Below are 24153 nucleotides of genomic sequence, written 5' to 3'. Positions count from 1 at the left end.
CAGCACTGCCAGAAACACCAGCCTGCTCCTGCGAGGAAACAAATCACCTGCGTGACATCCACAGGTCTTGTTCACTCCTCCCTTTCTATTGGAAAGAAGACGTTGGAAAAGCATAAAGGGCAAACACTGAGAAATCAGAAAATAAAGATAATTTCTGTGATTTATCCTGCCTGAATTGAATTAACAGGAATAACACACACAAAGTTTTTCTGTCCATCACAAGAAGAGTTGCTGATGTAAATGAAGGAAGGCTGTCCTTGGCAGACCTGGGTCTTTTCTACGTGCATGCAGAAGTGAGAGGGAGAGAACTTGGGAAATGAGGAGACTGCAGGAAAAAAAAAATAAAAAAATAAAAGGTCCTGCAATGAAAGCAGACAAATGGAAGGCAGGGAAAACATTTTTTCCCCCTTTTCTGCCACAGGTTCCCTGTTAGATGTAGAGAAGTCAAATAAAGTAAATGTTCTCTGTGTGGTCCCTTAAAGGAGCATTCCTCATCCTCTGTGTACTTGATCTGACAGCAGCACCCAGCAGTCACAAGGGCAAGTGAGGCAGCAGAGATGATGGTATAATTTTGAGGAGAAAGCAATGATAACACATTTTCAAATGGGAAGGCTCAAGCACTGTACCTGTAGCTCTCCAAGTCTAAACCACAGCTGTGTCACTAACAACTAGTTTCACTAGAAAGAGAGAGATCAATTCGTTACCATTTAGAAGCAGACACAAATACAGTAAAGCATGTTTGGGCTGGATCCCATATTCATTACAAAGAATTAACCTCCACACACACCAAAGTATATATCAAATGACAAATGACTTGCTGATCAAGGGAATGTTTTGTGCAAAAAATACCCTCTGGAGAGGACTGAGCTGAATTTTGGAAGGAAACCCACCACACTCAGCCTACATACAAAGCCAGCTAAACTTGCTGTACCAGGCAGAGAAGCTCTGAAAGACATCACATTGACAGAGCTCTTCTATGTGAGCAGATACGGCTGCAAGGACCGCAAAAGCAGGCAGGAGAGAGCTGATAACGAGAGCAGCTATCACCGAGGGACACTGAGCAGCAGCGAGGAGCACATTCAGGAGGCAAAGCCCCAACTCAGGAGACCAAGAACATCACACACAAAGAAATACCTTTCTCTTTTCAACTCCTACAGTATTAAGAAAACAGGACACAAAATTATCTGTTAATGTAACACAACTAACAAGGTATCGGCTGCCAATTTCTCAGCAGAGAAACAATTCACAAGACTACGACATTCCCCAACAGCTGGAACCAAAACGAGTCACACTCACATCAAGAGCACCTTCTAGTTTTTCAGAGGGAAAATCTGCGTCCGTATTCTCTTTAAATTAAGGGAATGCAACATTTGGGATGACAGGAGCTCTTCTAAAACTCAAACAGATAAAAAGCAACGAACTCAGAACCAGCAGAGCGCAGTATGACAAGAGAACGAAAAACTCCAAGAAAGGGATGGAGGGAGCAGGCGGGGGGTTCCTGGGGAGGATGTGGAGAGTGGCAGAGAGGCAGCTGTGAGTACCTGGATGCCCGGGAGGCCGGGCTGTGCCGCCGGGCAGCCCCGCCAAGCTCCGCCGCTCCGGGACACGCACCGCAACCGCGGGCCGGACAGAGCTCGGGGCCAGCTCCAGCAGCCGCCAAAAGGCTATGAAAATACACAGAAAAAGCCAAAATGCTCAGGGGCGGGGCGGGGGGAGAGCCCCCAAGCCCTGACTGCAGAGCACGGCATTTCCCTGGCTTGCGGAGGGGAATCTGGCCCGGGAGGAGCGGCACAGGTGGGGGAGCGGCGTGGGGGCGCGGGGCGAGTTACAAAAGAAAAGCCAGGCACAGCCTGCCAGCCGGGGCCACAGCCCCGGGACACGCGGGCAGCGGGGCGCGGGCGGGAGGCGACCAGAGCCCTCCCGCAGCTCGCCCGGGGCAGCTCGGCCGGTGCCCGCCGTGTCCGGGCAGGCAGCGGGATGCCGGGCACGCTCCCGGCCGGCCCGGGCGACCCCCGCCGCCGCCAGGTGAGCCTGGGCACGCTTCGGCCGTGCGGACCCGGGGTACCGGGGAGCGCCTCGCAGGGACACCTGTCCACCGCCGCCGCGCTTCCAAACTTCTCCCAGAGTTGCAACCGGCACGCTTCCCTACCGGCTTTGCACGGGTCGCGGTACTCCATCGGCTCCTCCGCCGTCTCCGGTTGCCCCAGCGTTAAGGAGGCTCCGGGCGCGCCCGTCGCCGCGGCAGGCAGCAGGAGCAGGGAGAGCAGCAGGCGGCGGAGCGGGGCGGCCCCGCGGCCCATGGCGGCGGCGCGGGCGGAGCGGGCGGCGCGGCTGCCCGGGGTGCGGGCACTGCGCGGCGGCGGCGGCCCCGGGGCCGCGGGGGGCGCCGCCGCTGCCACTCACCGCGCCGCCAGCCAATCAGAGCCGCGCCCGCGCCTCGGCCCCGCCCAGGCCCCGCCCCGCCCCGGCCGCGGGGGGCCCGCGCGCCGCCGCTGCCTCCCGCCGCACTCGGGGGCGAGCGGCAATGAAATACACAGAGCGCTAAAAGTGCTGATGCTGCCGGGGGCTGCCACCGGGCACTGCTTGCCCTCAGCCCGCACTTCGGCGCCAGCCAAAGACAATTAGCCGATCCGCCGCCGGGAGAACCAGCGTTTCACAGCGCAGCCTTGAAAGTGTGCGTAAGTGGAGTTGTTAGACCGTGCTGGGGAAAAAAAATCACTGCGAACTAAAGAATGGGAGAAGTTAAGAAAGATGGGACTAAATATCAAAGTGTGCATTTATCCCTCTCACCTGCTTTTCACAGTAGTTTTCAGGGGCAACTAGGCTGTCATTTTACTGGAAATTTGGGCTTTGGGATGATCCATATGCAGCAAAGCCTGGGAAATCAGGAAGACTGATCGCATTCAAGATGCTCAACTGCATCAAAATCTACACCTTGGTATCTGATCTAGTGGCTGTCTGAGCCGGTATGATACCTTGGACACCTCTAACAGCAGAGCACGGGGTGACACACTGGAAAGCATCATACTTTTATGGCCAACGATGGAGGTCGATGGACAGGCACCGTGGCTGCTGTTTGCTTAGTGACAGGGAAAGGGCGGATGCCCAAAGCCCAGCCATCTCACCGGGTGCTGAATCGTCTTTACAAATAATCTCACAAAAGCCAGCCGGCTGTTTCCATGTGAATTCAACGCTGCCTAGCAGGGCTCTGGTCTGACAAGATGTTAGGCTGAGGCTGGAGCAATATTTACAGGTAGGTGATCTGTGCTCATGCTGCTCAGCAGATGCAGCGTTCGGCAGAGAGGGTGCAGCTGCCATCCCAGTGAGCAGAGCTGACAAGGATACAAGCTGACAAGGTGTTCTTGGGGTGAAGGTGTACACCACCATGTTCTGTGTCAGAACTGCTCCTTCAGCCGTGTACTTCCAAGCTCCCACAGCAGGATCATCAAGCAGCATTTTCCAATACAGCACAGGTTCCAAGTCCTCCCTTCACTCAGAATTTATTTATTGGCAAATAATCATTTGCCAACCATAAATTTGTCCCTTCTCTTGCAGCCTACAGCAATGAATGATAACTCAGCACAAAAGGGCACAACATGATTCAGGCATCTTCTCAGCAGCAACACAGTCTACTGCAAACTGTTCCTGACTGTTGTTCCTACCTCTCATTTAATATTTAAAATGTCTTCAAAACTGTCTTCTTCACAGAAGCCAAAAAGGCTGCATCAAACTCTGACATGAGGACCATGGTGAACAGGTCTGCTAATCACACTGGAGTTTCCTACAGCTGATGTTCAATGAACTAAAGAAGATCTAGGTTTCAGGCAAGCTTTCTAGCACTAAAACAGGGAAGTCCTAGAGCAGATTGCCATGAAGAACCAGGGAGTTTCCATCACTATAAGTTTTTGAAGAGGAGTGCAGACAAACAGCCATCAAGACTAATCTGAGTAAGGTACCTTTATCCATTTCCCGAGTTTTATACTGCCTATTTACACACCAACTATTTTTACTTTTTCTGTATTAGGTTGCTACTTTCTTTGTTTTTTTCAGATGGAAGAGCAGTCTAATCATTATTTCAAAATGAAAAGCTGATCCGCTCCCTGTGTTTCAGAACTCCCAGCTTTTATGGGATGAGCACTAGCTGCTCTTTTTTCTCTGCAAAAAGATCCTGGCAATATAACTTTCTGAGGGTATGGGAAGCTGAAAAACAAAAGCTTGAACCTTTGTAAGGGTGGTCAACATCAGCACCACAAATCCTTGTCATCCCTGTGGAAAGCTGGGCTGTCTCTCACTAAGAAAAGTCTTCTGACCACATGGAAACTGCTTGTTAACCTCTTCCAGCATGACAGTCTATACTGGGGAGCCCAGACTCTTCTGCACACAGAACCTGTATTGTAGACATGGATGGGTGTAGGACATCTTACAGCTTTGAAGGAGGAAGAGAGCAAATTAAAATATGGATCCTTAACTGTGCAATTAGAGTGAGTCTGTGAGGGAGTTCAGAGGAGTCTATCGCCATTATCCACAAACAAAAAATAATGTTGCTTTACTACGGGGAACTCTGGAAGTCTCTAACATGAGAACTGCTCAAACCTTCCAGAGATGGTTCTCACTAACAATCATGGCACTTTGCAACTGGCAGCCAAAGCAGTGTACCCAGAGCAGTGACTGCTACCTGGTGTTTAGGAGATAAGCTCACATCATCTTGATTGGCAGAGCCACATCAGAGCAGCTAAGGAACCCTGTGAAAGGATCTTTCTCATCTGAGCTATTAAAAAGTCAGTGAAGTCTCACATCAGCAGAGCAACTCGTGACACCAGTAGTTAATTATCTGGAAAGAAAACAATCCATATCCATTGCTGTCAAAGGCAGTCTTTTCCTTTGCAGAACCCTCTCCTGCCCAACACATGCAGACAAAATCCACTGTCCTTTCAAGCCTCGCTGAGCAAGAATGCACACAGCTCTTTCTGAATAGCATCCACGAGCTAAGCTATGTGTGAGCTACTTAGTGCTAATGGAATATCCCTGCACACAATATGTCCTGAGGCCAAAACACACACAGAGTTTAGTAAGGTCTTCCACAAGACCTGCTTCTTCCCTCTTGCCAGCACTTGGGCTCCAATTCTAACAAAGTGACTGAGGCACCTCTCCCTTGGAGCCTGTCCCACGGCTGCTTCCACAGCTGCTGCCAAGTTTACAAAAAACCAAACGCACCAAGGTATTTGCATCACTGATACAAGGGCAGATGGAGTCGTGGAGAGATGGAGCAAAACTCTGAACCCAGGGCATTCTCTTTCTTCTTCCCTTTGCATTTCTAGTGCCCCTCACTCCTCTTTAAACTTCTTCCATTGCTTCTTTCTATGGTAGCAAAGAACTCCTGCTGCAGGTGTAGCCCAGCGAGCTGCATCCCTGCCTACAGGCACCATGGAGCCCTCTGCAGAACCATCACCCTCCCTTAGAAAGATGGAGCCTCCTAGCAGGGGGTCATTTAACTCAGTACCATTACAGGCTTCCTACCCTGACAAAACCTCTTCACTTCCCCATCTCCTTTTTTCTCTGGTTTATATCTAGCAATCTATTGCTCTCAACTCCCTTATCATTCCTAGAGTTGACCACTCTTGGGATGTCCCTTCTTCCCTCAGCAGTCACAGACAAATCCAGGTGATAAAATAAGTATCAACCCCTGCTCTCTCTTCCTTCCATCACCCATTTTAGTTTCTTGTCCAGTAGATTGGGGTGGGTATTTTTTTATCAAGTTTATTGCATTACCACCCAGGAAGTACCTCCCATAAGGTTAAATGCTTTGCTACCTAGAAGTAATCTTTTAAATTGCTGACAACATACATGCTTAAGTGTGTTCCAGGGGTTCTGAAATCCACTGTACAGAGCTCACTGCAGTCACAGGCACATTCACCTGTGCATTAACAACTCAATGTATAATTAACAACAGCCTTGTCATAACAGGCAGTGGCACTTAGAGAAACTAGAACTGAGCCCTGGTTGGAAAATTCTTTTTTGTTCACCAAAGTAGCAGCAGGATTTGAATTCACCCCACATAAAAAAGTACCACACATTTTCTCCATCATTAGTGCAATCCTTGGTGAGAAAAACCAAGATACTTTTGGGGTAAGTTTGAGTTGTATAGGGACAAGCTGTGGGAGGCAGGGAGAGAAATCTGTCTTATCTGGAAGCATGAATTTTGGCTTGACCACTATTTCCCAAACTGAGGCATGTCAAACTGGTGTTTCATTACTTAAAATCCATTTTCAGAGTTCACACAGGAGTCAGTTATGCTTGGAAAACATTGGGTGAAGCTGGTGGTTTTGGTGATCTCTGCTGCAAGGTTAAGAAGGGCATGGGAACATCTTTGGAAAAGCATCTGCTGTTCAAAATTTGAAGAACTGAATCCATTGGTTTTTCCAAAGTACGTTTTGCCATAGGAAAAGTTCTGTCTTTTTTCTTCTGTGGGTTTTTTTTTTTTTTCCCCTTGTCTTTATGCAGAGGAGTAAATCTGGGGAAGTATAAACATATCTCCAATCCTCTGTTATGAGATGAAGATGGGATAGTTGCATTTCCCTGTTCACAGAGGCTGGAACATATGCTACCTGAGTTAAGGCTCCTTGACAAATGGGTAGAATTTAATGAATCTCTCAGAAAAGCGGAGATGCCGTTCCATCAAAAATTGTCTTAGAGAATTTTCCCAGTTACAGCTTCTGCACAGGATATCTGTATGGAGATTTAACTACAGTAACATCTTCATCCAAACCACAGACAGAGAACACAAAGGTATTTCCTCTTAGATAAGCAACACCTTAAAACAGGTTCATCTTACAAGTCACTCTTTAGATGACTAAAACCAGGAACAGTGATTTCCTTTTTCATTATTTATTTTACTATACACATAATGAAAAATTATGGTGATTTCAGCTTCAGACAAAGGTGGGTGTTTGATCACTTTCTGGTAGTGAGATAAATGGAAGAAAATTCTCAACAAAAATCACCTTTTATCTTGCCAATTAAAATTACTAAAAATTATTCTGCAGAATCCAAATGCAGAACTCAAGTAATATAATGGTACTTCTTCAACATTTTATCAAGCAGGCCTCCAATTCTTGCAAATAAATGGGTGCCTGACTCTGTAAAACTGTCACACCTTTTTAAAGCAAACAGTAGGTAATGTTCACTATTCACCTGCTAATGTCTGGTCAGACACTAGGAAAATAAGGAGAATATTTCCACCTCATTCTTGTAGTTACTCCTGTGTAGCAGAGCAAGAGAAGCTTCACACTAAATGACATAACTCACTTTTCTCAGCCTAATAATGTGGTAAGACAAGTGATTTGGAATGAAAAAACAGCATAAAATGAAATCTAAAGGAGAATTACATGTCTAGTAGCACAGAAAACCACTATGCCTTGCTTAGTGCTTTAAGTCTGAAATTCCTGATACAAACCTTTGGAAAATGAGAACGAGCAGCCACAAAAGCTTCCTTGAATTCAGTCTCACATGATGTTCTCAGCTCCGTTTGGAAGCTTCTCAGAAAAAGTTACTACAGCTCTCAAAACATTTCAGAGACCAAATAAAAGCTTGTGACACATAGGTTCAGAAAAAAAAAAAAATCACTCTGTGGTGTCTAACTGTAGCATGATTTTCTAGGTTGGGCAGCCTGTTACACAGAACTGTTGGAGACTGGCCTTTCTCACCCAGATCCAGCATTTCCAGTTTATAGGACTTAGGTCTAGGCTTTGGTGAACTGGAATCTATCCAGGTAACCACTGCATCATATGGGTATGCACACCTCACAGTACTAGGAGAACCCTAAAATAACAGTCCTGTGAAATTAGGTATTATGTTAATTGTACATAAGCTCCCAATTCTACAAATGCATGTGTCTTCTGGAATGCTGTAGCCACCTGATGCCAGCTGAAGGATAAGCACAGGTTTGTGAAGGTATGCTTTGGAGTGCTCCAAGCCCGGGGTCCTGAAGGAGATGTATCTAGAACGTTAGGAAAGCTCAGATAGTTTGGTTTTCATATCAAAACAAACCTCAGCAGGGTAGAACCTCCAGAGATACCTGACAAATTGTTCTGTATTATTAAGAGCTGGTGAGAATATCAACACATCACTAAGCCAAAAATGCTGGTACCAGGCAGTATCAGCCCCTTGTTCACAGGGGTTGAGTCCAAGGCAGATGAGTCCTTGGTTTTTTACAAAAGCCTTGCACTGTGGCAAACACACTGATGAAAATAAAAATGCTGTAACTGGTACAGGGCTGGAGGCAATGACATTGTTAACAGCATTATCTGTTTCAAGGTGTGCCTTTCAAATAGGTTTGTCCACCAGATAAAAAAGCCGTTTTCTTATCCTTTTCCCAAATTTTGCCCTTTAAAGTGATTTCTCTCCAAAAACTACATAAAGCCTTCCAGATTCATGGGACCTCACACCATCTTTACAGTTTCCCTGCAGAAGCCAAACCCCCAAAATTGGAAGAAAAATTCCAGAACCACTGAATGAAAGCAAATCCTCAAAGTAAGGAAGAACTCCTTTCCTGAACTGGAAACATACTCCTAGATAAAAGCACACTACTTGCAGAATGCACATGCAGATGTCTCCTCTGCAAGTTTTGAGGATTTTCTCACTGAAGCCATTTAGCAGAATGAAAATGTTCTCTTAAAAGGCTTTGGAACACAAGTGGCACCAAAACTTTTTTTTTTTTTTTTTTTTTTTTTTTTTTGATGAGATGTGATGCTCCTGAAGAACGCAAGCCATAAACACACTGCTCCAACACTTTCAAGTGTGACTTTATTCCAAAAGAAGTCCATCAACAGCAGGGCCTTTCATGACTTCAGGTCTAGCCCTGGTATGAGACCTGATTTTAGACAGCAGCAGTGCTAACAGCTATTGCAGGGCTGCTCTGCCATAGTGCATTAATCTGGAAAAGATCCAAGGGATCCAAAACTGGAGTTCTTCATCAATCTACAGTTCCAACAGACCTGAAATGAACCATAAGCTGCAGAGTCAAGAATTCATTCAATGTAACAGGAGCCCTAAACTCCAGCTCCAACTGTTCAGTTTACTTGTCCACAGACTGGAGAGGAAACTTGTCTTTTCCTGGGCTGATGCTTTCTGGACACATTCCAGTGGAGAAATTCCTGCAGCACTCACAATTACAGAATTTTGCTGTCTTCAGTGCACCTGTGTATATATACTTCATTGGGCAAATCTGGCTAGATGCAGGTGAAGTTAGAGCAAAATGTAACTTTCTCATTTGTGTTAGCTCTGCAGTAATGACAGTGATAAGAATGTGCTATCAATTTTACTGCTTTAGTACCAGAAGTGTAAAAAGTGTTAATGTTTTGGGTTTGTTTTTTAACCTGAAACTTGTTAAAGAAATACACCTGGGAATATCCTACAGAAAACAATTTGTGTGCCTTTTATACACTTTGGAATGTAATTCTGGGGAGGAATTAATAGACACTGTGCCTTCAAAACATTCAGACATCAAAAAGAGCATAATGTAATGATTATTTGCAGTCTTCATTCCCTCCAATCCAGCATTCACCATATATTTTCAAATATGAATTACAAGAGGCACTTTCTATGTTTCACTCTGCCTCAACTGAAAATATTTACAATTGTATTTATCTAAAACATTTGGTCAGTATTGTCTATTGCTTATACAACTATTTACCCAAATCCCTGGCTCCTGTACCAAGAAGTAGGAAGAAAAGCACTGAGCAGCCAACTGAAGAGTTATCAAAAAGCCTGAATTCAAGAACCAGAAACTCTTAAGAAACAACCAGGGTAAGAAGAGTATTGTCTGTAAGATCTTTATTTCTTCCATAAAAGAGGAAGGACTACATCATCTAAGCAGAGAGCTTCCAATTTCTATTAAGCAAGATGGTTCAAGCTATACCCACATTTTTGGGGAGGAGGGCAAGGAGGGGGAAGTGGAGCAAACAGCCTTGCCCCAAACAGCAACCATAAAGACAAGCTGTTGAAAACTGGTCACATTTTGCACTCCTTCAGAAACCAAAAGGGGGAAAAACAAAGCAAACACCCAAGTTACGTGCTAGGGTGGATGTATAAAAATGTCAATTATTTAAACACAGTACTTCTCCGGAGGAACTTGCTTGCAGAAACAAAAGCAATGCCTGTGCAGTATCTTTCCAATGTCACTTTAGAAGATACACAATCCTATCTGGATATGCAAAAGCCAGTAATGCCAGAGGACAGAAAAAGCAAGTAGGCAGCCCACCATCCTGTGGCATTAAAAAGTGATTAAATGAAATTCACAAATGGTTTAGTGAAGTTTCTGATAGACTAATCACACAGCAGTGCTCTAAACAGAGAAGCAGACCCATTATCAAAACATTCCCTTTAAGAAAACTTTTTATCTTGGCAGAGTACTTAATGTATTTATTGTGATGAGATAATGGCTTCTCACTTCAGATTTAGAAGAACAAGGATGAAAAGAGGGCTTCCCACAGCCGTATGCACTAGCAAGTACTGGTACAAAATCCATTCTTTGCTTTAAGTCTCCATGTTTTGGATCAAAGACAAACTAACTGTTGACCCAGTTTATAAGCTCCTCTTAAAATTGGCCTGTACTTCAAAACTAAAAAATAAAAAAAAATTATTCTGTTTAGCAGCAGAGTGTTTACTCACTGACACCAATGATTCACTTGAAGCAAAACTTAATTATTTTCTGACAGATTGGTTAAAATTGGCCAGAGGAATCGGAGCAAAAAGCTCAAATACTTTCCAGAAGCCATATGCAGCAGGATGCACTGGTTCCCACTATTACCTACCTGTACAGTTCGCCCAAGCTAAATATGGATATTTCTCATTGTGGCTACTGCATTATCAGTATTTTTTATATAGAAACAGTACAGTGCTAATCAATACAAGTACTTGGCTCATTTTTTAAAATCAGGAAGTTTCCTTCACCATGGGAGGTGCTCTATTTCAGACAGCCACTGTGATGAAAACATCCCTATGTGGCAGATGTCTAAAAAAAACCCATGAAAAAATCAAGCCCAATGGCTTTCAAATCTGTCACAAACACATTCAGTATATTTCTAACTAAATACAGTGCATAATTAACAGTCATCTTAGAAAGACTTAACCTTTATTTGCCTGTTTATTTCAGTCCACACTCACCCCCACTTTCCCCAGTACACTGGCTGGATCACAAAACACTTCTCCACAGCCAAGAAGAATCTTTTTGGGTTGGTCATTCACTTCGGAGTTGTATTGTGCAATACAGTTGTAAGCAAATTCTGAATTCAAAGCAAGGGGGAGTTGATAGATGAAAACCACACTAATATTGTATACAGAAATTGGTGCTCAGCAGTATTGCCTTTTCAAACATTCTCAATTGCAAACTCATCTATTTTCACAATCAAAACATTTTTGTCCGAAAAGTTTATTTTAGTTTTCTGAACACTCTAAAGCAACTGTGCTTTTGATGTTACACAAGTGTTCAGATAGGATTAACAAAAATTAAAATGTTCTAAATTACAAATTTAATTCCTGTAAGAGCTTGAGAAATAGAACAGAAAAGCATGACATACACACATTGTGAAGAAACCCCAACTTTTCATGCAATGGCAGGCAAGATGTAAAAAGCCACCCGAATTCACACATTTTTACACCGAATCATCAGAAAAAGTACTCTGTAGTAAATCTGTACATCCAAATACATTTGGGATCTACACCTAAGTTACATTATTTAATGTTATATACACTTATTACCCCTTGTATGATGTCTAAAGGAAAATCTTCATTCAACCCAAACCCCCAAAAAAATATGCAAGACTAACTTGGAAAAAAGGAGAATCACTTTAGACATTCAGTTAAAATGTTGGTTTTGTTTTAATCTAGACCTCAGAGAGTTTATTAAAAAACAAACAATCCTTTTCATTTAACATTTTGCTTTCTAACTGTACAGTAAATTGCATTGCAGAGAACACGCCCCGTCTTCAGACTGTATTTTCTTTGGATGGATTTAAGATGTAGCTGGATATTACTTTAAAGATAAATAAAGGGAAGTTGGTCCAACTAGAACAATAGCCGATATATTACATGCATATGGGAGTTTTATATATGTTTAAATTATTTTTTAAACAAATGAGTGTAGGGTAGTTGATATTGCAAATAAACCAAAAAGCACCTGGAGTTGAAAATACAAAACATACCTCCTATCCTGGCAATGGCAGTAAAAATCAGAAGAGTAATCTTTCTGGAACAGCATTTTTACATAATTTAGAAATGTTGAGTACCAGGAAGACTACTAATCAAGTAGTTTTAGCAGCCAAGTTTCCCTCTTTTTATTGAATGGAACAAATGCTTTAAACAAACCGTTTGTCCTCTTCACTGAAGAGAGCTAGTCTATTCATCTTTAATGAGCTAGGTTTTTTGTTTTTTGATGGTTTTTTTGGGGGGGAAAGATTAGCCACATACTGTAGTAATGCCTACTGCATATAATCCAAGCATTTGCTGTGAACAGTTGGAGAAAGCAGTCAGTAAGAACCTAGGATCAATGAAATAGATGTTACTTTAAGCCATCCACAAAATGGAGACCCATATAGTGCCCAGTGTTAAAACCCAAATCTCTTCTCGCGCTTTTTGCTGTGCAAGTTCATCCCCAGGAAAACAGGAGCTGATCCATAGTTCAATTTTCTTATTTCCTTAGTCAATTTTCACATTAGTGTAGATTTTACGAACAAAGGCACTTGTTCCCATGTAACCAATAGCTCCTGCAAAATAAACCAAAAATATTAAATATGTTAGAGAGCTGATCATCAAAACAAGCCAATGGTATAAACCACACACACTTAGATTAAGTCACATAAAGCACACATACTCTGCACACAGAAACTTCTCTACCTGAAATACTTGTTCTCAAACTCTAATCATCCATGTTGCCCCTGAATGGCTGACAGGAACTTTCCCTGTCTAGCAATCCAAATCCATTAAGCCATCTTACCAAGAGGCCACGCTCACTTGGCCTTGATAAATATAGCAGCCCCCCTACTGCTGCCAATAACCAAGTCCATTTTTTTCTGAGCAGAGGGTAAAAAACATACAATCACCCACTCTGCAGGGAAGGTGGATGGGAGGGCGGGTTTTTATTATAAGTTACATGCCTTCTGGATGAGTGTTTTATTGGCAGATGGCTTCTTCCCTCCCACAAAGCACAAATAATAATAGATCCCTGTCCCAGGAGTCTTACACTCCAAGGAGGTCTGTACTAAGACATTAACAAGTAGCAGTTAGTAGTTAAAGAAATTGCAACCTGTGGTTTTCAAATTAGTAAGAGTCATGAGCAAAGTATGCATTGTCACAGCAGTAATAAAAGAACAGGTCACTGAGTTTTTGATAGGGGCAACAGTTTATGCTAAATCCAAAATACTGCAGTATTAACGACATTCAGAAAAATTGAAGAAATGCACTGGACTAGGGCCTCTTCTCAGAAAGAGATTCAGTAACCTACCTGGTCAAACCCAGAACCTCAGGTTTGCCAGGCTCAGTAAATTCTGTGGTCTTACAACATCAGCAGGGAATGTCTTCAATTCTTCCAAGCAAAATGAGAGTAAGTCAATTTGGCTAATCATCATGTTTGAAGTGAAGTTGAAAATCAGGCAAGAATTAGAGACAACTGCTGTCTGACTGCCAACACAGGGATGGATAGAGAAATCAGGGTCTGTAAATCACTACAGCAAATTCCTAACATTAAATGCTTGGATGGCTGGTAAAGAACACTCTTAAGAGAAAAGATATTTTCCTTCCTTGAAGTAATGAAGAAAAGCCCAGAATAAAGTATTGCAGTGAACTATTATGCACCAGAACTGCAGAAGACATGTTAAATAAAGAAGTCTAACCCATGTTAAAATTTTTATGCCAAACTTTCCAGTAAAAATATAAAGTGGTTGTTCTGCCTTTACATATTAAGGCTGTACAGACCTGCAGCTGGCATTGCTGACTATGGAATTATTCAGATCCTGAAGAGTTCTTTAAATCCTGGAGACTGATGGGATAATTTATGAAGTCAGCCATTAAGCTTTTACAAAGTTTTGATTTTTAGACCCTCAAAAGCCCAACATTCAAGGCAAACCTAAATAAATAATAATAAATCATTCCAATGTTTTTGGAGCAGTAAAGAGCTTCTGGATTCAGCTTCTGTACAGCACAGCATTTCAAGTTGTATAAATATCATGGCAACCATTCCACTGGCCAGAAAACAAGGGATTTGCATTACTAACTTGGGCAAAGTAGAGTTCAATTAAAACAAGTACAGCACACACAAGATCAGGTTGCTGCTTGCAAGCTAGCTGAGGATGCAGCAGAAGGAAGGCCTGCCTGTTCAAGGAAAGACCACTGCAGCAGTACTTGGACAGACCCAAGCACGGGCTGTGAAGAGCTGATGTGAATTTGGAATCATACAGAAGCACATGCAGATTTTTCTGCAGCTTGTCAAGAAATTAATCTTCTGTCTTACAACGTAAATGAACAAAATAATGGCACTGGACTCCTGCTTTAAGATTCACCAAGCTTATCCTGTTAAAGCAAACACTGCCAACAGATCCAATGCCCACTTCTGTTGCTAAACTGAGATACATTCCAGAACTTGTTCTTTAAGAGTTCCTCTAGTGATGTGATGCCAGATACCATCGAGATTTGAGAGAACAAAGCATTAACGTTTTTCACTTGGGATCTAGAGAATGCATGAGGTGGAAGTGAGGGGGAGGAGTAGAGAGTAGCAGTCACATGAGACCACAAGCTCTCATCCCTATAAACAAATCATAACCTATTCTGAATCAGAGATTCCTTATCCATGAAGGCCACTAATGGCCAATACCCAAGGCAGAAGTTAAGCCTCAAGGCTACTTCACAGGCATTGAATAAAACATGGGGCAGGGAGGCAGAAACCCTGGGCAATGAGGACTAAAGAATGTCCTCCTGAATCAGATGCAGGGCAGCTGGCTCATTTGAATAAAAAAAACCCCCAAAACATAGCAAAGGAAAATATTTTATTTATTTATTAAACACCTTACCAGATGATATTTATAACCTCATTAGGGCCTATATTTGTTTAGCAGAAATAGACTACAAACATATTTCAGCAGAACAACAAGCTTTTAAATAAAGAGAAAAATCCAAATACTGAGGAAGAACAACCACAAAGTAAAAAGAGATTCTCATCTATTACTTCAAACCAATTACTAACGTGACTTTATAAGCATCAAATTTGTTTGAAAGCTCTTTAAGTATACTTACAGGACTTATCTGAGTGCTGAAGAGTGGTATTGCAGGAGGCCTTTCTACGTTTCATAGTTCCTAAGCCCTCCACTAAGTTGGGAAATGAGTCTTTTCTGCCATTAAGAGGGAAACATGAGGAGCTCAAAAGGTTTGGAAATTCTCACGGGCTCCCTACTGTCCGGTCCCAGAACTGAGATGCTCTGCAGAAAGCAGCAAACTTTGTGGATCAAAGCATCCCACTACATGTGGGATCGAGTTCACTAGGCATTGTCAAGAGCATTAAGCCCAGATCTGGAGGACCCATGCCTACAGAGAGTTTCCCTGTGGCTGCTTTGGGCCCTAACTAGTTCATCTCACATCCAACTGTGATACCCAACACGCCCACCCGTGTGAGCCTCCAAAGAACAGCTCCACACACTTTTCACAGACCTACAGTCAGTAGCACACACACTGCACAATTCTTTAACACAAATGTCTTTGTTAGACCTCAATGGCTGCAAGTTCCCTACACAAATGCTTTTTGACAGGGGATTTTTTTTTCTCCACTCCACATGCTGAAAATGGCACTTCTCAGTAAAAAAGAATCTCACAGCTTCTCTTCCAACACATTTAAAAAGACAAAAAGAAATCTCAATAGAGCTGTGGAAATAAAGTTTAGTGTGCTGAAGTATTTTCTGGTATCGAAAAATTTGGATTTTACTCTAATATTCCATCAAATAGTGTCCTACCGTGAGAAGAAAGTATTTGACAATCTTTCCTTTTTTGTGTTTTAAAACACATTTTAATTACAGAAACTGGTGGACAAGCTTGGCTTCTGCATCACAGACATTTTAATCAATACTGGCCTGAGCACTTTAGAAAGAAAACATTAGAGCTGAAAAGTATAAGCCTATTAAAGAAAAAAAATGGCCACAAGACTACCAAAACAGCAGGGAAGTCTTGTAACGTGCCAAGAACCTGATGAAGCAAAATTACATTGTATGAGAGAAAAGGGGAACAGGTACTCAGCTATTAAGTGATGAATTCCCTTCCCTTTTCAGAAAGCAGCGTGATATTACCCACTCTATTGATATATCAAGAAATGTATACTCTACAGACTTTAAGTTCCTGTAAGACATCTTATGTCTCAAATCTAAGAAATCTTCCCATTAGTTACAGGACTATTCATTTACTGCTAAGAAGTATTAAATTAGGATCACCAACAAAAAAAACAACATTATAGAAAAGTGCAAAAGAATCAAGGAGCACCTTCTGACGGTCGTAAAGGAAATGATAAAAATAAAGTTAACATGTGAACAAGTGTTTGGTTTTATCAGATAACCTCCCTGCCATGAACTGTTTTTCTCTAAACATCTGTCAAAACAGTATCTTAAAAAGCAATGAAATCCAGCTGCACACAGGAGTACCCTGCACTCTCCTTGCTTGTGAAGATTGCAATACTTATTTCTCAAATGTTACCCTCAAGCTCTCAGTCCTCTGTTCTGCTCACCCTCATATACACATGCCACAAGATACACATGGTACTGTCATCAGTATTGTGCTAACATTGATGTCTCAATGGATGCAACAAGCTCCTTGTGTCAGGTGACAGTAAAAATCCAAAGCAAAATGCTAGCATGGCCTCAGCTTTATTTGGAATTTATTTTGCAGGATTTCTTGCCAAATACTGAGTCTTTCAAGCTTGCACAGAGGGTGAAATTCCATGCACAATGCATAAATTATCTTCCTATCAGAAGACACAATCCATAGGAATCTCCTATATAAGGCAGGAACCAAATATAGACAGAAAACTCTTCAGATTCTTCTCAAAGACTTTTTGAGTAGATCTTGCAGACATTCCACCACTAATACCATGAACTAAAGTCAGAAATAGGAGTCTGAAAAAAATTGTTAGAAAACCATCAAAATATCTGGAACTTACCACACATTATTCCCAAAGCTGTGCTAAATACTGCCATATAACCAAAGTAAAATGATGTTTGAAACAAGCCATACATCCTGAAAAAGAAAGATAGAAATTTATGCTAGGTGTTTCCCCTGTATTTTTAATCAATAAAACTTATTTGGCAATACAGATAGTCAAGCAAGAAAACTATCACTTACTTTGTCTTGAAAAAGTAGTAGTAAAAGGAGTACATGTAAACATAAATCGCAGTTGATGCCGCAGAAAGAAAGCTTGTCCATTGCCTGAAAGTAAACACACGTGTCCATCATACAACTAGCCAAAAAGCTTCCCAAGAAGATGCACAATGCACTTGAAAAAGACCCATCTAGACTGAAAAAAACACTACTTTTCTACAAAAGTCTCACAATCTGGTTAACTATGAAAATAGTGCAACACTTACCACCTGTAATCCTCTGCATTTAGCAGGAAATACGTACAAACGATGGTCACACAAACTGTCACAATGCAGAGGATAACCAGAACCAGCATCATAAAGCCATAAACATAGTAGATCTTGTAAGCCCAGAATGAAGTAAAAATGAAATACCTGAAGAGAGTAAACAAAATATGCAGATGATATTATAAATTGACTTGAACTGTAATTTTTTAATCAAACTGGGAAAGAGCTGACGTACTCACATTTCAATAAAAATTGATCCAAAAGGGAGGATTCCACCTAGGCAAACAATAACAGCTGGTTCCATGAACCTGAAAGATATTAGGATTAGTTTAGAGACAATTGAAATTTTTCATTTACAAACATACTAAGACCAGATAATTAATATAGCACAGAGCATTGTTTAAAAGGCACACTAAGAAGAACATTTCTGTGTCATACCAGCAGATTAGAAAGATTCCCTCAAAAATGTCACATGTATGGATAAAACAAAAAGTTACTCTTGGGGAAAGCTGAAACAAAACATGAGGCTCGTGCCTATCACCTACAGGCATAGTAAGGTTAGCTTTCTAACCAGCCTTAAGGCCATAGTAAGAATTCTTCTTGACAAAAAGGCCTAAGCAATCAAGCCCCATGACATCCACTAGCCCTGAATGAAAGCAGTGAAAACACAGTGCTGTTGATGGCTACAAATACAGCAAAAAGTGCAAGGAAAATTTCACAGGATAATGGTTATATAAATAAGAACCACTATTCATTTTTAATGCTATACTGAGTCATGAACATATAGCTAAAAATGAATACCCAGCTACCTGTAGAAGACACGCACTAAAAGGTGACCTCTCTATAGTACTTGCAATGATGCTGAATCCAGCCAGGAATCAGTGATTTAATTTGCAGCTTTTATTATTTATAGGGAGACTTGTCTAAGTTGATGGTGTGTAACTTCATCATCATGAAGTAGAAGTTTATTTAACCGTCATGCTGATCCAGAAAAATCCATCAGATTCCCAAGATACAGTTCACAATATAAATTAAATTCTAAAATCTGAGCTGCAAAACCCACCACTAACAGGAGACTAAGTGTGCTGCATTTCTTGGATATTACAGGCTTACATGTTTCAGTGCCCCTTTCACTTTGTCTGTTCCATTCCCCTGAACAAGGGAAAGCAAGAAAAGTCTATTAACAAATCCTGTGAGGATATTTCAATTTCTGTAGCTTGTTGCTCTCACCTCAGAATTAAATTAATAGGAAAAAGTGATTGCATTCATAATTTTCCAAAAAAATATATATACTTTTTGAGACTTGGCACCACTTTACATTCACTTCAAAAACTATAAAGGCTTCTTCACAGTTCAAATCATATACCTGCAATATTTTAGGCTCTGTGCCATCACCGTAAGTACAGAATTGTGAACAGCATTGCAAGCTTCCCCCCACCAAAACCCTACAAATATGTCTCATCTTGTGTAAGGAGACCACTAATGAGAACAGTTCTGCCTCTAAGGCACACTCAATCCTAAACCTGTAAGAGGCATTAACTTAAGACGAGAGGTTTTAGTGTCAATATATCTATACAAAAATTGAGTTGGCACCACCCCTTTTACACAGGGACTAAAGAGCATTTCAGGCAAAATGTGAATCAGTGATCCAGGAGTGTAAAATCTGCTGCAACTATTAACCAGGGTGTTTTAATTCAAAAGAAAAATAAATCATATTAAGAAAATGTCAGTTGAGCAGTTCTTCTAGGCACAACTCAAAAGAGTTATTCCATTAAAGCTGAACACCAGAAAAGCCATACTGAAGTAAATATTTCTGATTAACATTTATGCTTGTCTTTACCATTTCTTCTCTGGTATAGGACGAGGCACTGCATTGACACGACATGGAAAATTAGGCTGTCCTGACAGATTTCGGCCAAGAATAGTCCCAACAAGGTTCAGTGGAAGGATGACAAAGAAACAAATGCAGCACACTGCCACCTGCAAGCAAAAAATTACAGCTGCAATTAAAAAAACAGGTCTAAGACAACAACAGAAGATCATGAACCAGTATTAGTCTTTAGTAGTTATTGCTGTAGAATCATACTCCTACTTACGAAGCATTAGTCAATATGTATTTTATCACATAGAAGCATTTTTTCCCTGAGAAACTTTCTAATAAACATTATTAAAGTATATTTTCATCCATCAATTGAGAGAACAGAACCATTACAGTTTGCTTTACTGTTTCCACCTCATCATTATACTCAATACATTGCACAAGAAATAAAAGGAAATCTTCAGGGTAATTCATAACAGAAAGTGTTGTCAGCATCTTTTACAGTTTTGCAGAGAGTGTTAGCTCTGGGAACTAACATCTAGCATGGGTGCAGAATTTTTAATCCAATAAAAAAAAAAGCAACCCAAGGCAACCAATCAACCCACCCAACCCAGTAAGAATCACAAAACCATGTAAGAATGCTACCAGTTTTGATTCAATTTTGGGTTCAATTTTTTTCCACTATGCACCAACCAGGCAACTATGAACATAGACTGACAAAGAAACCAGTGACCACTGGTATGCAAAGATACACAATTTAGAAGCACAGCGACCCTACTAATATATAGAAATCAAGTTTATGCACAATACAAACAAAAGGAAAGGTCAAGCCAATGCTCCAATGCTCTTCCCAAAGCCTCTATAAAAATCTAAAAATCATGAATCATAGTATGCCACTACACTTATGTAGCTCCATCTTTTCTGTTCCTTAAACGCAACATAATTTATCTCCCAAAAATAGGAAAATTTTAAGTGTTAAGAAAGACGTTCTCTACTCATAACTCTTTAGCACAAAAAGAAATAGCATTAGACAGTTTGGTAGCTTTTTGATATTGATAACTAAAGACAGAACAGTTGCCCACAATGCCATCACCACAGTACTGAATACTGACCTGGTGACCTTTTCTATGCAAACATATGAAAATACTGCCTTTTAATGGCTTTGTTGCCTGAGGCTCTGTGTACACCCTGGTGCCTCCTGAGCCAAGGAGCTACATTTGTCTTCACTCCAGCAAAATGCAAAGTCCATGGTAGCAGGTTAATGCGAAACAACAGAGAGAGGAACAGATCTAAGAGCACACATTGACTTGCTTAAGAAGCAGTTACTCTGAGGATAAATAAAAGCTGCTCATGTGTGTTGTATCTAAGAAATCTACAGCAAGCAACTGAAAAGAAAGAATGACATTACAATACAAACAGCATTAGGTGAGTCACACAAATTTAAGGCAACATTTGACTAAAGTCAGTGGGTTATTCTTCTATTACTAGCTAGCTTAGGTCAGATGTGAAGGGAAAACATTGCCTGGGGTTGGATGGAGCAAGCCTTCGTGCTTCACAGGAGGGGTACACCAAACTGGTGGGTCAACAAGCAGAAGCACTTTCCAGACTGCTCTGTATATCTTTGAGGAGAGGTTATTAAAGAATTACTTCATGAATCACTAAAATATGAAGTGTCACTGGTAAATAAGAAGACACTAAGTTGTACTTATACTTGAAGTATAAATATATCAACAATAAAGCAGTTTTTACACAATTAATTTAGCATCTCCCATTTATCTTCCATTACTCAAAAAACACAGGTAAGCAAGCATAATGTTTTAAGTAGGACACTGAAGTTGCCTAAGAATAAATTTCAGGAGAAGCATACAACTCACTCACTGGATACAGTTTCTGCCCTTGAAAACAGTTCAGTCCAAGTGAATAAGCAGATGAGAATTTTCAGAGAAAAATGTCAAAAAGTATCAGAAACATCGAAGAACATAATCTTGAGTGCTACATTTATTAAAATCCTCACCAAAAAGTCCCAGCTTGTTTGAGGTGCAGTGGGTAGAAGAGAAGTGTAAGACTTAAGGTTTGGATAAGATCCAAAGGATTTCTGAGCTGAACGTATTGAAACCACTTCCATTTTCAAGACTGTGCTCTGCTTCCTGCAGCAAGGCCCTCTAGATGTGGTGGGTGGTCCACTGTGCTCTGTGGTGTTGTTCTGGCAGGTAGGTTTCACATCTGGCTGAGGCAGAAAGCTCAGATCCAGCCAGTGTGAAAGGGCATCTCTACTGCTCATGAAGCCACAATGGTCTTTTATAGTGAAGATTTTAAGATGACTGTAGCTTAATTTCTTGATCTTAAAAATTTTACCTGACTGGGGACAGCGGTAGAAAGAGAATACACTGCTTTACTGAATAAAGAAACTGCTCAGGAAGAGCCTTGGGCTCTAAGCTCACCTAGAACAACACTTCGCATCTTGTATTTGTCCATCTTGCAAAATATCTGTTTCACAGAATCCACACAGAAAGATTGTAACCTCGGACAAGGAGCCAAACAAGGAACATCCAGGCCTAATTACTGATTAGCTGGCAAACTCCTGGATGAAACAAGGCTGTCAGGAGCATTTCATTCTAGTGACACCCTCTGCAGAGCTGAATGGCTTCAAATCAGGTGGGAAAGGAAAGGGCTCAATTTGATCCAGCAGAGCTTGGCGGTTGTGTTATCTGGGAAACTGACTCAGCAGCAGCTTTGAAATCTGAAATGTTCATCTGCATAAAACAAGCTGAGACAGACCAAGGGTTCCTTGAATAATGACTTCAGCAAGTCAAGCTATCCCCAGTACACCTATAATTGGCATCTGCCAGAAAATCTGAGTGCTTGTGGCTTCATTATCAGATCAGTCAAAGTATGACTGATAATGGTGTAACATCTTATATTCTGTTATCCATTCAGCTAAAAATTTAACTGATTTCAAACAGGACAACCAGCATCTTCAGTGATACCTAACAGTAGCATTAGATAAAGTCAACGTTTTGTTAAACAGTGAAATGCCACCTGTCTTAATGCTGTGCTGTGTTCTGAGGATACCTAAAAGTGAAGTACATTTTTTTCCTTTTGTCCTGAAGCCATTTCAGGAGTCCAAAAATTATCTGAGCTAATTCTGGAGTGCAAAGGAGACACAACTGAGCAAACAAGGATGAACCATACCACAGACTCAGGAATGCCTCCTATCCCAACCTGGCCCTGATAAGCTGTCCAAAATGAAGATGATGTACATGTTCTTTCTACTGAGATAAGACCATCCTAATTACAGCAACCTGCTGGTCTTAGTAAGATGACCAACAAAACCAGTACTGGTTGTACACATCATGTTAAACTCAGCAGCATCTTCCTTCTTTCTTTCCACTCATTACCTGACTCACAGGTAGCCTACCTGCTCAGATTGATGACTGGTAAAACAACTTTCTCCACTCTTGGCAATAACAAGCCTTCTCTGGATTTGAGAGATGAATGAAGATAGCTGGTGTTTTTCAGGCATGTTCCTCTTAATCACAGGTCTGAGGTAAAATCAGTGCCCCTCTTCTCAAACTAAACAGGGTGGTGCCTGTAGCTACAGATGGCAAGGACAGTGTTTGCAGGCTGGGCAATATCCAAATCTACAGAGTCTAAATCCTAACTGAAGCAAACACAGGGTACTGTGGTAACAAGTGTCTTAAAGATGAAGTTACAAGATTTCTGCCTAAAAGGTTTCCAAGAATAAGAATACAATGGGAAAAGCAGTTCAGGCCCTTAATGGCCTCCACTTCACTATCACAAATGGGAAGGAGAAATAAAGACATGATCAACAAACATACCTGCTCTGCCTTCCTGCCAAAGTCACTGACAACATATTAAAAAATCTGCTCCAAATAACAGTAGTTGCGTGACAGGCAGAGATCATAACGTTATGTCTTTATGGGTGTTTTAAGAGTTATTACTGTAACTTCAGCCATGAGAAATTCAGAGAAACTTTTAACTGCTACTTCATAAAACACAAATTATGCAAAGAGGCAAATACAGTACATCTTCAAACCTGCTTTTTTATCAAGCAAACAAGCAGAGGTTCTCTATAAACCATGGTACCCAAAACAAATTATGTGAGTTTTTGTACCAAGCCAGTACATTAAAAAATATTTCTTGACAGTTGCAATTTTGTTGTACAAATGTCTTATTTGTACACCAGCAGCCAATTTAGTTTGTGGATTTTAGTTGCCGTAGAAGAGATTGTCAATCTGACCAAGCCTGCATTCTTTCTAACTCCTTTTTGTTTTGATGGGGAAAAAATACTCTACTGCCCTTGACTCAATGTGCAGAATTCAGTTTTCCATATTTGAAAGGAAACATTGTCAAGAGGGATATAATTTATTTCCTAGTGCCATGTGTTTCATATTTTCTGACAACTGTAGATTAAACTTCTTTCAAAGGTGATAATTAAAATTTTTATGAGCATATCTAATATTAAACAGCTACTGGCAGGCTATGGTGCCATGTCTGCTTAATGCACAGGGAAGAAAAGCAATAAAAATTAACTGTCAAAGCAGCAGCTTGATCTTCCCTGTCAGCTACAAAAATGCACTCTTAGTCATGAGACTCCCTCCCATAGAGTGGTTACTAAATTTGTATAATGCAACAGTTTTCTGCACATTGTCCAAACATTACAAGGAATAGAATAGAATACTTTAAAATAAAGTGTTATTAGTT

At 41.1% G+C, this 24153-nt stretch overlaps 2 protein-coding genes and 1 long non-coding RNA gene across 6 annotated transcripts in view; 1 reads left to right on the top strand and 2 right to left on the bottom strand.

The window, feature by feature from the left end:
- The window catches only part of TLL2 (tolloid like 2), an 85801-nt gene extending 83437 nt beyond the window's left edge, over nt 1-2364 (bottom strand). For both annotated transcript variants that reach the window (XM_086899028.1, XM_086899029.1), the window contains exon 1: nt 2150-2364. In XM_086899028.1, the coding sequence (XP_086755154.1) occupies nt 2150-2300 (151 nt within the window). In that variant the 5' untranslated portion in view covers nt 2301-2364. The remainder of the gene's footprint in view (nt 1-2149) is intronic.
- A 142-nt stretch (nt 2365-2506) lies between these two features.
- Nucleotides 2507-7549, top strand: LOC147651907 (uncharacterized). Its single transcript, XR_015289643.1, has 3 exons — nt 2507-2674; nt 3556-3952; nt 4051-7549. It is a non-coding gene; the product is annotated as an uncharacterized LOC147651907 (long non-coding RNA).
- A 3565-nt stretch (nt 7550-11114) lies between these two features.
- Nucleotides 11115-24153, bottom strand: part of TM9SF3 (transmembrane 9 superfamily member 3) — a 44895-nt gene continuing 31856 nt past the window's right edge. For all 3 annotated transcript variants that reach the window (XM_086899025.1, XM_023929512.2, XM_086899026.1), the window contains exons 10-15: nt 19450-19589; nt 17849-17917; nt 17610-17756; nt 17368-17451; nt 17186-17262; nt 11115-12761 (exon numbers count right to left, since the gene is read on the bottom strand). In XM_086899025.1, coding sequence (XP_086755151.1) covers nt 12694-12761; nt 17186-17262; nt 17368-17451; nt 17610-17756; nt 17849-17917; nt 19450-19589 — 585 coding nt within the window. In that variant the 3' untranslated portion in view covers nt 11115-12693. The remainder of the gene's footprint in view (nt 12762-17185; nt 17263-17367; nt 17452-17609; nt 17757-17848; nt 17918-19449; nt 19590-24153) is intronic.

Source organism: Cyanistes caeruleus, chromosome 8, assembly GCF_971803275.1.
Source record: "Cyanistes caeruleus chromosome 8, bCyaCae1.hap1.1, whole genome shotgun sequence".
Lineage (NCBI taxonomy): Eukaryota > Metazoa > Chordata > Aves > Passeriformes > Paridae > Cyanistes > Cyanistes caeruleus.
This window is presented reverse-complemented; position numbering and strand designations above follow the sequence as displayed.